The sequence below is a fragment of the Trachurus japonicus genome, chromosome 9 (assembly GCF_045865225.1).
Source record: "Trachurus japonicus isolate A0001 chromosome 9, Traja_1.0".
NCBI lineage: Eukaryota > Metazoa > Chordata > Actinopteri > Carangiformes > Carangidae > Trachurus > Trachurus japonicus.
The window spans coordinates 7,823,769-7,837,189 of NC_140915.1; the positions used below are offsets into that span (position 1 = coordinate 7,823,769).

At 41.5% G+C, this 13,421-nt stretch overlaps 1 protein-coding gene across 1 annotated transcript in view; it reads left to right on the top strand.

The window, feature by feature from the left end:
- The window catches only part of LOC146980884 (ADAMTS-like protein 2), a 43,824-nt gene that overhangs the window by 17,956 nt on the left and 12,447 nt on the right, over positions 1-13,421 (top strand). Inside the window, exons 4-11 of the mRNA XM_085785818.1 lie at positions 116-191; positions 786-888; positions 2,110-2,255; positions 2,397-2,520; positions 3,214-3,294; positions 3,437-3,612; positions 5,200-5,506; positions 11,408-11,762. Of these exons, the coding sequence (XP_085641944.1) occupies positions 116-191; positions 786-888; positions 2,110-2,255; positions 2,397-2,520; positions 3,214-3,294; positions 3,437-3,612; positions 5,200-5,506; positions 11,408-11,762 (1,368 nt within the window). The remainder of the gene's footprint in view (positions 1-115; positions 192-785; positions 889-2,109; positions 2,256-2,396; positions 2,521-3,213; positions 3,295-3,436; positions 3,613-5,199; positions 5,507-11,407; positions 11,763-13,421) is intronic.

Here is a 13,421-nt window from a genome sequence, read left to right on the forward strand (position 1 = left end):
ACAGCTGTTGCTAATTAATGAACGTCACTGTTTTCACCTCGTTTCAAATTGTTGATATTATTAATTACTTGTTTTTATATATTGCACTTAAACTATTTTGGTTTTGTGTCCAAAGAAAGAAAGTGGCTGCTGGGAAGGACAATATGACGTGTACAGGAACTCCTAAGAAATATCACCTCTGTAACACTAAAGTGAGTCACACACACACACACACACACACACACACACACACACACACACACACACACACACACACACACACACACACACAAACAAACACACTGGTCTTCAGTAGAACAAGAGCAAAAGAAAAGAGAGTAACGACACCACCATTGACTCCCGTGGTAAGGGTTTTGCGCCCCGAGTGGCAGGATATGGGTATTGCAAAAGTGCCCAGAAAACCTTGTCTTGGTCATATTAAATTACACTTATAATTTGTTTATTATAAAATGTAGATTGAAACATTCATGTAGAAAACTGTTTTTTTTTTTTTTTAAACTAGCCTATGTGTTAATATTTATCTGTAAAGGATCCACAATGATGCTATTAACGTGGGTGATCTATAAATGTCCTTAAATTATTGAAAATACCACACTTGCACAATGCAGAGATGTCAGTTCTTGGGTGCTTTTGCAATACCCATATTCCGCCACCAGGAGGCGCTTTCATTGGACCAATGCGTGTCGTTAGTCTTTTATTCCAGTGCTCTAAGTAGAACAAACACAGAGACAGTGGAGGAAGTCGATTGTTAACGAGCTGCGACTGTGATTATAACGTCTCTGCAGGAGTGTCCGCCCACTGGGAGGAGCTTCAGAGAGGAGCAGTGCTGGTCCTTCAACTCTCAGCTCTACAACGGGAGGAATTACCAGTGGAAACCTCTGTATCCCGGTAACGAACCTCATGAAACCGGCTCAGTAAACACACACACCGAGGGGAACGAGGTCGTCTTCACACCGCAGAGCAAATATCATAATGTGATCGTCAGCATTAATCAATAATGTGTTTGTATTGTATAAACCAGTGGTTCTGGAACTTTTTTTTTTACATCTAGGACCCCTAAATGGACACAAATTAGACCACGGACCCCCATTGGAGAAAATTTTAAAACGAACACCAGAAATACACAAATATTTGTTCTGAGACTGAATTGAGAATTTACTTTCTTAGTCAATGTCCGTTCAAATTAGGGCCCTTGGTGTGAATCTTTGGGAAAAAATGTGAAATTTCTGCAAGAAAAAGTGGTATTGTTTCTCAAAAATAAAATGTTTCTAGAAAAAAATTCTAGAAAGAAACTGGTAAAAAAAAATTCTTAAAAAAGAAAGTTTAAAAAATGTATTTAAAAAAAATAATAAAAAAAAGTTTTAAAAATTCTAGAAAAAAACTGGTCAAATTTCTAAAAAAGAAAAAAAAATCTAGAAAAAGTTTCTCAATAGTGACGGACGAGAGTCTCGCTATATATAATTTTTCATGTCATTATATTGCCGTTTAGACTAATCTGATGTTTGTAAAGTCTATAAAACCAATGATTGGACAAACATTACTATTTACGTGTGCACATTTTTGTAATCATGGTTATCATAGATTAGCCAGGCTAACGGTTAGCTACCTGTTTAACTTTAATAACTCAGTGACTCAATAAACGGTCCATGAAAAAAAAATCTCCAGCGGATAGCCTACCTGAGTTACAACATGACTGAGCTAACTGGAGTAGTTTCATGTCGTGTCCGACAACGGGAGGGTTTTAACAGCTGACGTCCTGGTGTTAGCTTAGCTACCGCCGTTAGCTTAGCTACCGTTAGCTGTCCCTGTCAGCTGAGCCACTGATGCTCTCTAGACACTGTGATTCCCCCAAACTGAATAAATACCACACATAGCAACACAAAACACACACACAGAAATAGTAATGTTTCTTCAATCATTTCTGATTTGTCTAAACGGTGATAGGGCGTGAAAAATATGATATATATAGCTAAACTCTCGTTCGTTACTATTGATCTCATTCAAATTACGTGCTGGTTTTCTACCCGGAAGTAGAATGTAAACAACAAGGAGATTCGGTGTATTCCTGCTGTTAGTCGGGTCTAAGCCGCTGTCCCTCGTCCTCTGCAGACGACTACGTGCACATCTCCAGTAACCCCTGCGACCTCCACTGCACCACGACCGACGGCCAGAGGCAGCTGATGGTGACGGCGCGCGACGGCACTTCCTGCAAGTACAGCAGCTACCGCGGCGTCTGCGTGGACGGTAAGTGTGAGGTGAGTCCAGCTCCTTCTTTACTCCAAACTGCAGCAAACCACAAGTCGTCGTCTGTTTGTTTACATATTAAACATTTAAACCTGTACCATTCATTTCCTAGTATTTTCTTCTTTTGTGACACTTTTTTTTATTTTTTTCAGCCAATCGGATGCGACGGCGTCCTGTTCTCCTCCAATACTCTGGATAAATGCGGCGTCTGTCAGGGCGACGGCAGCAGCTGCAGCAGAGTCACCGGAAACTTCCGCCGCGGGGCCACGACCCTGGGTCAGTTCACTACACATGTATTAATATTTATATATACTACATTATACATTATATATGCATCGCATTATATACTGATATCCACATGAACATTTAAAATAAACCTGATGGAGTTTATTAGGGTTATTTTTTATTAATGAATGATGAATAAGCCCATGTTTACAGGTTGAGGAGACTTTTAGAATCAGACTTACAAAATTATTAAATCTTATTAAACTTACATGTTTAACAAACCATTTCAACATGATATACAACAGTATTTATTTGAATTGAAGAAATCTGTTGTAGTTTGCAACCAAAATACAATGAATTTCTCTAATTACATTTAGCTTTTTTTTTTTTTTATCTCAATAAGCTAGTATTCTGAACTATGCTTTGTTTTACTGTAATATTGAAGTATTATTTGCTTTTTGTTTGGTTTGGTTTTTGTTGAACCCAGAGCTTGCTCTGAGTCAAAAAAGCCAAAATTTAATTATCATATGATAATGATAATAAACAGAACAGGCAACTTTATTAGAAGTAAATGAGATATTACCAAAAATAACATTTTTTTTTGTTTTCATATGTGTTAAAATGAGCTTTTATTGTGCTATATTTTGTGTACTGTTGCAGTTTTTTTTTTTTTTAGCTATTTTTAAGAAAAGTCGTCCTCACTCTCCTCTAACTGATGACCACTTCCTGTTTCCTGTCGTCAAGGTTACTCGTTTATCACTCAAATCCCCGAGGGATCATGGGACATCCAGATCATCGAGAGGAAGAAGTCGGCTGATGTTCTAGGTGAGTAGACCATCACACACACACACACACACATACACACACACACACACACACACACACACACACACACACACACACACACACACACACACACACACACACACACACACACACTCATGAATGCGCCTCTATTGTCCCTCAGCCGTCACCGACCAGGCGGGAAACTTCTTCTTCAACGGCGCCTACAAGGTCGACACTCCTCAGAACTTCCACGCTGCAGGAACCATCTTCAAGTACCGGCGGCCCATGGACGTGTACGAGACCGGGATCGAGTACATCGTCGCCAAAGGCCCCATCGACCAGGCCATCAATATTCTGGTACATCAAACCTCCTCCACAACATGGGTGGTCGCACTGGGAGCGTACTTCTCCTCCTCTCTCCGCGCCCGTCAGACATCGACTGCAGTCGCCCATACTCGCATTCACTGGGTTTTGTGTGTGTCTCGTGTGCAGACGCAACTGACAAATATTTAGTCTATAGACGGACAAGCAACAACTTAATTAATCATCATTTTATTTATTTTATTTTGAAAATTGACCAGATTCTCTCGCCTTTTCTGTGCCCGACTTCCTGTCTGGTACGATCTGGTCTATCCAGCTTGACAGACGGCGCTCGCGTGAAAAATAGAAATGAACCGATCTGAAGCGATCCAGAGCGCGAGATGTGCGACCAGGCAGACCAGTTAACATGTGCACCTATCTGAAACTGCCTCGTGCAGTGCGACCAGGCTGTGACCCAACAGGACCTGATCAGACTTGAATGACCCAATAGGACCCAAAAGACCCAACAGGACCTGATTTGATCTGATCAGACCTGAAAGACCCAATTGGACCTGATGGGACCTGACTGACCCAACAGGACCTGACTGACCCACCAGGTCCTTCCTGCCATGTGCACATGTATGAACAGTGGAGACCAACTCCTCACTGCAGCTAATGTTCAGCCGATTCTATGAAAAACCCTTTACAGTGCAGGAACCAAAACAAAGGCAGATTGTTGTGTTGGTCTTGGCAGCTGCTGCAGGATAATTGTAAATTAAGAAGCCCAAGAATTTAAGCTGTAGGCTGTTGTTAACTCTTAAACTGTTAAAGTAAAGGTCGCTCTGACTGAGACTGCTGACTCATGACAGTGGGGAGGTGGGGGTGGGGGGCGAGGGGGGTTGGCTGAATATTCCCTGGCATCAAGATGCTCGTGTGATTGAAATCGTCTCCTTTTAACAGTAAAATGACTGAGATGTAAATGAAATGCAGACACAGCTGTGAGTCTCAGTCCAGGTCCAGGTCCAGGTCTGGGACTCTGACAGTGGACTTGGATCTAGCAGAGGGTGCAAAGTAGGGAGGTCACAATTACACATTTTCTTGGTACGATTATTATCAGAGAAATAATCACGGTACTACGATTATCACGATTATTATGCATTAATTAATTTCACAACATTATGAATGTGTCAAATCAAATATAGTCAAAATATAATTACATTACTCATTGATTACACAAGTAGGCTATCTATTAATATATGACCAATTATTAACCCCCCAGGGGAAGTGTTTGAAATATTCAGTTCATAGATTGTCATCAATACCAAATTTACGTTTATTTTAATAATTTTTTGTTTTATTTTGTTGTTTTTTTAAAATACAAATGACACGCTAACATTTAAATTCCTACCAGTTCAGTGTTACGTTAGTTAAATGGACCAGTATCTGAGCATTTACCTTTATTTTGGCGCACATCTGCCGATATGGTTCTGACATAATCTTTTTTTGGAAGTGACGGTATTTAGGAGTCTTTACGATAAATTAATTGTAGCGTTCAATACCGCGATTAATTGTGAAAACAAGTAATCGTGACATCTCTATAGTGCAAAGCTACTTTTTGACCTCGACTCTTGTCTCATCTCTCAGGTGTGGAACCAGAACGGCCGGACGCCGTACATCACCTACGAGTACACGGTCCTCCGGGACTCCCTGCCCCCCATTCCCCCTCCCCCGGTCTACACCGGGTCGGACACCTCGGCCGGGGAGGTGTCCGTGGAGATCGGGACTCTGCTGTCCCCCAACAGCAGCGTCTACGACCAGGCGGCCCCTCAGGGCCCGCTGGAGCCCGGAGCGGGGGGAGACGGGCAGAAGGGCCAAGAGACCAACGAGGTGTACGAGGAGACGGCGGCCATCGACTGCGACCAGGACGAAGCTGCTGCCCCGAAGTTCACAGGTGAAGGACCAGAGTCAGCTGTTTAGAAACTATATCAATACAGAGTGGAGACAATTAATCAGTGAACAAGGAGCTGGTTTCTGTATGAAAGGGTTTTAAAATCAAAATCAGAAGTGAAGAAAGTGTCGTTATAAAATGGAAAGGTGAAATCCGGCAATCTGATTGGTTGTTAACCGTGGTATAATGAGCATATACCACGGCTACTATTCTAAAGCCTTATCACAGCATAGGCTATCACTCCGCGTATTGGTATGAATGGAAGTTGTTGTCATGTATCCATGACAACCAGTGTTGGGAAGATTACTTTGGGAATGTAGTTGGTTACAAGTTACCCTGTTGAAAATGTAATAGTAGTGTAACTATTTCAATTACTTCCTCAAAGTAATGTAACTAATTACATTTAATTACATTTTAATTACTTTTCTTAATTTTGAATAAATGCTCTCAACTTTTAACCATTTTCACACTTTCAGACCTAACGGTTAACCTTTCAGCAGTACTTTAGGAGCATTATCGCAAATGCAGCATTTGTCTTTGTTATGATCCAAGCCGGCCCGGCGCTTGCTGCGTTCGATTGCACTCGGAACTGGCAAATCCTACCTCCGAACCGGAAAAATGCAACAGTAAATAGTAATGTAGCAGTGTCAGGCTGCTTACAGTCACTGAATCGCTCGGTCACACTTTGTCTCCACGTCTCGTGTCTTTCTTCAGCTGTCCTCTCAGCGTTATTAAGGAGGAAGCTGCAGTTGCTGTTGTTGCCGTTGTTGTGGTTTTGCGCGAGGTAGAGCTGCGGCTTTCACTAGCGAGTTTTCTTTTTCCTTTCCCGCGATTGCACGTTCATTCAGCCTGGTGAGGGAGGAGGGAGGAGGAGGGGGGGGGGGGGGGGGGCTAAACGAGGCTGCTCTCTCTCTCTGACAGCTGCCCACTTGTTTATATCTGACATGCTCCGCCTGGCTCCATCTAGTGGCCAAATTAAGAATTTGGATTTGCGATAATGCTCCTTTAAGACAACATAAAGACAATATCATAATAGACTCTGATACCTCTTTTTACTGTGAGAACAGCTGTAGGCTATACTTTACATTAGGCCTATAGACATATAAGGGATAGCTGTAGCATAGCTGTAACTCTTCAGATTTGACATTGACATTGCTTCGCGTTGGGCCGAACAACGCCCCTATACCTGTGGTATAATGAGCATACCACGGTCTGTCGTGATATATTGCTTAATTATACCAGGGATGAAAGACTGAACTACAGCCTCACAATAAGTTTAAAAATCACACAATCAATCTTATTGAAAACAGTTCAAATATAAACGATGAACACTGCTGTTTATACTTTATTTTGAAAGTCAGAGGTGGAACATTGGATTCAGTAACTGGGGCTGTAAATCACACAACAATATCAGATCAATACAACTGACAATGACTCGATGTTTGTGACAATATCACAAAGTAGAACACAATAATATCTCAGGGATCAGTTATCGATACGATTGACGATATCATCTGCTGATTTAAAGCAGAAGTGAGTGATCCGGTCGTTTTGGCTAATGCTGCGTTCCAGGCAGGCTTTTGAAATCGTAAATTACAGCTTCAAGTCACAACTTACGACTTTGTAGCGTTTCAGGCAACCCACTCGTGTTTTTCCGACCTGTTTTACCTGTGAAAGTCACTATAACGGCCACTCGTAACTTCCGACCGGTGAACTCGTACCAGATCAAACTGATACAACTTCACAGGACGGAAAAACACGAGTCTACGAGGTTCCTTGAACGCACCATAACAGTCCTCGTCCCTACGTCGCCACATTCACGGCGTCCCTTGGCTGCACACACAGCCCTGCATGCCGTTCTCTCTCCTCATTGGATAAAAACTGTAGGATACGATAAATGTTTTCTCCTGGGCTCAGAGCAGAGCAGAGGGACTGAGAGACCCGTGTTTCAGACCAAACACTCTATAGAAGTGATTGCTGTCGGAAGATATAACTATTTAAGACTTATATTAACACAAATATATCACTTACTTCTGCTTTAACACGATCGCTTCTATTCATGTCAAACCACAAAAGCAAATAAATATTGTCAACCAGACATCTAAATAAAAAACAATCTATTTTTCAAGAAAAATCTGCCTCTTGCTCATAATCAAGTGCCACAATCTGATTAATTGAGATTTAGGACTTTAACATGATACAAAATAAAACTGAAAGAACATTAAATATCAATTTAAAGCTTAAAACTTTAATCATATAAATACACATACACACAGAATATAGTATACTCATCACTCTGAGGAATTTCAAAATAAAGGCGGCTCTTGCAAATGATGATATGCATCGATCTCTGATTAATATCTATTAATCTAATATCTAATTAATAACTGGTCAAATCTCAAACCAGTTCTCCCAGTTGTAGATCCTAACCAGAACCAGAATCTGGTTTATCAGTTTTTTTTTTTGTGATTTGGCGCATAAAAAGAAAACTGCAGGTTGAATAGCTTCAATATAATAATACAAAAATTATAACAATGTAAATAAAATATCTAACAATTTAAAATTTGTATAAATGTACACATATACAATACAAATATGTGCAGAACAACATGTAACACACAAGCATTTTTACTTGACTGTACTGTAGTAACTGTATGAATATTCAGTATCAGGCCAGTTCTATTATATTTTATATCCTCCTGAGACCCGGCCCATGCATGTGTGTCCTCTGTAGTGGACACTTTGTTCACCTGTATCTTCCTTAAGTATTTGGAGTTACCCTATCAAGCCCTATAGTATTCTGTAGAGGACATCCTGGGCTTTCCAGTGATGTGTCATGTGATGGGTTTGCATGGTGGGAACTTTACTTTTTTTCTCTATCAAGATGGCCGCCATACCAAAACACACATTTCATGGAGAGAGGAGGGGTAACACAAATATTTGTTATCTATTGCTATATTTACCAGGATAATTATATATATTCTTGTTTATTAACATGTCAATAACAATATTATTACATCTGAAAACAGTTTCATAATTTCTGTTTTGAAATAACAGTCCTCTTATGAATGTCAACTGTAGTGGACACCGGGACCATTTTAATGTATTTAATGACTGCACATCGTTGTAGGAGAAAGAAGTGAAGCAGAGGGGATTCTAGTAGATAATAGAGAGAGATTCAGATTTGGAGCTGTCAAATGAGGAAAGGGATGGGGATGAGAATCAGCCTATGATAGGGAAAGGTGGTGATGAAGAAGGAGAGGAAGAAGATGTAGGATAATCTGATGAGACAGACTCAGAGCCAGAGAGGGAGAAGGAAAGTCGTCATGCTCTGTTGGCCAGACTAACTTGTAGGCTATGTTTTTTTTGCTTTGTTTCAGGTTAATGTATTTAAATCTGTTAGATTATTGCTGTACTATGTGTCACTATTGTTGAATATTTGCAAATTGCCAAAAATATGCTTATGAGTTTGGTCAGTAGGGAGTCAGATCACATCCATGACACTGGAATTAAAACACAGCATTAAGGGATATTCCGGCACAAGTTTAACCCATGGTCTAATGCACCATCAGACCCAGTAGAACCCCACCTCCAGAGATCAAGTTTTTAGACTGCAAACTTCTCTAGTTGTAGTGACTTCAGCACAGCCAGATAGAAAAACACTGCTGTCTATGGAGCCACGAGCCAACGCCATTGAAAAAGCCACTGATAGCCACAAATAATGCTCAGAACAGCACCAAACTTCATCAACAGTGCAAACAGGGTTCCATCCCATACAAGGCATCACACACCTGCTAGCTTTGACTGATTTCTATTGAAAAGAAACAAAAACACAACTCATCCACTCTCCTCCAGCTTCTTCCTACTGATGCAGAATCCCTGACAAGTCGATTACCAAATGCATCAATGTTCCTATCTGTCTTCCCTATCTGTTTCTAACAATAGCTAGCTGTTGTTGTGTTTAAGTACGTAGTTTAAGTGTTTAAGTTAGATATGCTTCTCAGTTAGTATTTGGGTTAGTTAAATAGTTAGTTCACTTGATTATAGTATGGACCCTGTTGTTTTTACTTTGACTTTTGGCGAGGCTGCCATAGCAGGCCTACCAGGTTGTGGTGAGCTCAAGAAAAAACTAAACATGGCCACATTAGCCTAACACTAAACCAGTGTGTCCTCTGTTTTCTTAACATAACACTAGCAGGTATTGACAGGGAAATGAATAGGTTGAGTTGCTAATACTGTCACAGTCAGCAAAGTGTGTGTGTATTTTGGAACTAATTGTGACTCCTCACTTTTCAACTGCATTCTGTAATCGACTTGTTAGGGCTTCTGCATTAGCAAGAAGCGACTGGAGGTGTGTGGGTTAGTATTTTTTATCTAATTAAATGTATTCTTGGGTTAATATCACTATTACACTGCTATAACTATATTACTATAATTATCTCAATTCAGTTGTATTTTCACACGGAAATCGTCCTGTTGTCCTCTACAGTGGACATGCTGTAAAATTAAAATTAAAAATATATTAAAATAAAATAAAATTGTAAGGTGTTCTTTTAGGCCCAAACAGATAGGAAATCAAAAAAAAAAAGAAATTGTAAGACACTTTTTTTCTCTGGTTCTCAGGAGGATATATCATGAAGGTAATTATGGGATGTTACTCGTGGAGAGATGGAGATGGGGGATAAATCGGTCGAGTCGGTTCATTGGCTGACGAGACTAAATAGGTCAGATTGTGAACCTGCTCTCTGTTTCTGGACGTGTGTGTGCGATGGCCCTTCACAGCTCTGTATTATTCATGGTGCGGACACATAAAGAAGATCAGAGCTGGATGAAAAATTCAGAGTTTCATGGTGTTTTCTTCTTCTTTTAAAAAAAAAAAAAAGAAAGAAAAAAAAACGTCTGCATCACAAACATGAGCGGTAATGGCCTCTCCTGCAGAGCTCTCAGCTTGCTCGCTCAGCTGACCGCCGAGCCCATTACAGCGGTGAGAGGAGATGGAGAGCTGGTTAAAAGGCTTCGCCATACGTTTCCTTACACAGGCTGACGTCATGCTCTTACCTTCCCTTTTCTCTTCAATTCTCCGTCTCCTCTCGTGGATTTTTATCTTTACATTTAAATCTAACGACATGAAGCGAACAAGCGCAGGTCGTCACAGAGTCCCACCAGAAAAATGTAAAGTGTCAGAGTGAACCTGTCAGGTGTAGAGACAGGTGCTTGGCTATGTCTCTATTTATACATCACTGTGTGTGCAATGTTATTACTACATGGTGCTATGTTCTATTTTAGTTACAAGTACTTTATATTTTTAATATTTAAATCTTCATCTCATCTGAATTATAAAACATTATGTACATTATCTGGATTGTCCTTATCTTATGTTTTCTATTAAAACAAATAAATACTCAGAAGCAGTGCACTGCAAAAATTCAAAATCTTACCAAGAATATTTGTCTTATTTCTAGTCAAAATGTCATTTCTAGTCAAAATAAATCTAATTATACTTAAAATAAGACTCATCACAGTTAAAAAGTAGTTTGTTTTTAGACACTTTTTTACTTTTTTCAAGCAAATTTTCCACTTTAAATAAGTAGAAAAATCTGACAGTGGAGCAAGTTTTTCTTTCTTATTACAAGCATAAAAAACTTGCTTTCACTGGCAGATTTTCCTACTTATTTCAAGTGAAAATTAGTTTGAAACAAGTGAAAACTGTCTAAAAACAAGTAAATTTTTAGGTGATGAGTCTTATTTTAAGTGGAAAGAGATTCGTTTTGACTAAAATTGAGACATTTTGACAAGAAATAAGACAAATATTCTTGGAAAGATTTTGAGTTTTTGCAGTAAGCTGGGAAAAGCTGGGTTTTGTCCTCATAAGCTGCATCACTTTTTCCCTCTTGTGTCCGTCAGAAGGAAACAACAACCACACGGGCAGCACGGCCAAACCGGCCCCGGCCGTCGGGCCCCTGGACCCGGGGCCGGACTCTCCGAACCTCATCTGGAGGGTCCTGCTGGACGGCCGCATCGGCCCCGACGAGCTGCTCATCAACATCTCGACCAATCAGCTGCTGACGGAGGGGGACGGCCTGTTCTCGGCGGAGCTGGGGCCGGTGGAGCTCGACCTGAGCAGCCTGGAGAGAGAGTTCGGCGCCAACGAGACGCTGGAGTACACGCTGGGCCGCAAGCGCAACGACAGCGGCGAGACGGTTTACCAGAACAAGACGGTGCAGAGCGGAGCGAGGACGACGGGCCGCAACAGGACCAGGTGAGACCCACTGCTTCGGAGAGGTCAAAGGTCACATGGATCAGAGGGGTTTGACTCACATTGACCATGGACACAGAACCAGGCAATAAGACAGAAAAAAGAAGAAAGAGCAGCCTGCAAAGACAGTGAGACAGACAGGTAGAGATACAAACAAAGGTAGACAGGTAGATGTGCAGCCAGTCAGACAGGTAAATGTGCAGACAGACGGACAGGTGGATGTACAGTCAGACAGGTAGATATGCAATCAGACAGGTAGATGTGCAGCCAGACAGGTAAATGTACAGTCAGACAGACAGGTACATGTGCAGTCAGACAGGTAGATGTGCAGTCGGACAGGTAGATGTGCAGTCAGTCAGACAGGTACATGTGCAGTCGGACAGATGTGCAGCCAGACATATAGATGTGCAGTCAGACAGACAGATAAATGTGCAGTCAGACAGGTACATGTGCAGTCAGACATATAGATGTGCGGTCGGACAGGTAAATGTGCAGGCAGACAGGTACATGTGCAGCCAGACAGACAGATAATGTGCAGTCGGACAGGTAGATGTGCAGTCAGTCAGACAGGTACATGTGCAGCCAGACATATAGATGTGCAGTCGGACAGACAGATAAATGTGCAGTCAGACAGGTAAATGTGCAGTCAGACATATAGATGTGCAGTCAGTCAGACAGGTAAATGTGCAGTCAGACATATAGATGTGCAGTCAGTCAGATATATAGATGTGCAGTCAGACAGGTAAATGTGCAGTCGGACAGGTAGATGTGCAGCCAGACAGACAGATAAATGTGCAGTCAGACAGGTAGATGTGCAGTCGGACAGGTAGATGTGCAGCCAGACAAGTAAATGTGCAGTCAGACAGGTAGATGTGCAGTCAGACAGGTAGATGTGCAGCTAGACAGGTAAATGTGCAGTCAGTCAGACAGGTGAATGTGCAGTCAGACAGGTAGATGTGCAGCTAGACAGGTAAATGTGCAGTCAGTCAGACAGGTGAATGTGCAGTCAGACGGGTACATGTGCAGTCAGACATATAGATGTGCAATCAGACAGACAGGTAAATGTGCAGTCAGACATATAGATGTGCAGTCAGACAGACAGGTAGATGTGCAGACAGACAGGTAAATGTACCGTCAGTCAGTCAGTCAGTCAGACAGACAGACAGGTAAATGTGCAGTCAGACAGGTAAATGTGCAGTCAGACAGGTAAATGTGCAGTCAGTCAGACAGGTAGATGTGCAGTCAGACAGGTAAATGTGCAGTCAGTCAGACAGGTAGATGTGCAGTCAGACAGGTAGATATGCAGTCAGACAGGTAAATGTGCAGTCAGACAGGTAAATGTGCAGTCAGACATATAGATGTGCAGTCAGACATGTAGATGTGCAGTCAGACAGGTAGATGTGCAGTCAGACAGGTAGATGTGCAGTCTGACAGGTAGATGTGCAGTCAGACAGACAGGTAGATATGCAGTCAGACAGGTAAATGTGCAGTCAGACAGGTAAATGTGCAGTCAGTCAGACAGGTAGATATGCAGTCAGACAGGTAGATGTGCAGTCAGACAGGTAAATGTGCAGTCAGACATATAGATGTGCAGTCAGACAGGTAAATGTGCAGTCGGACAGGTAGATGTGCAGCTAGACAGGTAGATGTGCAGCCAGACAG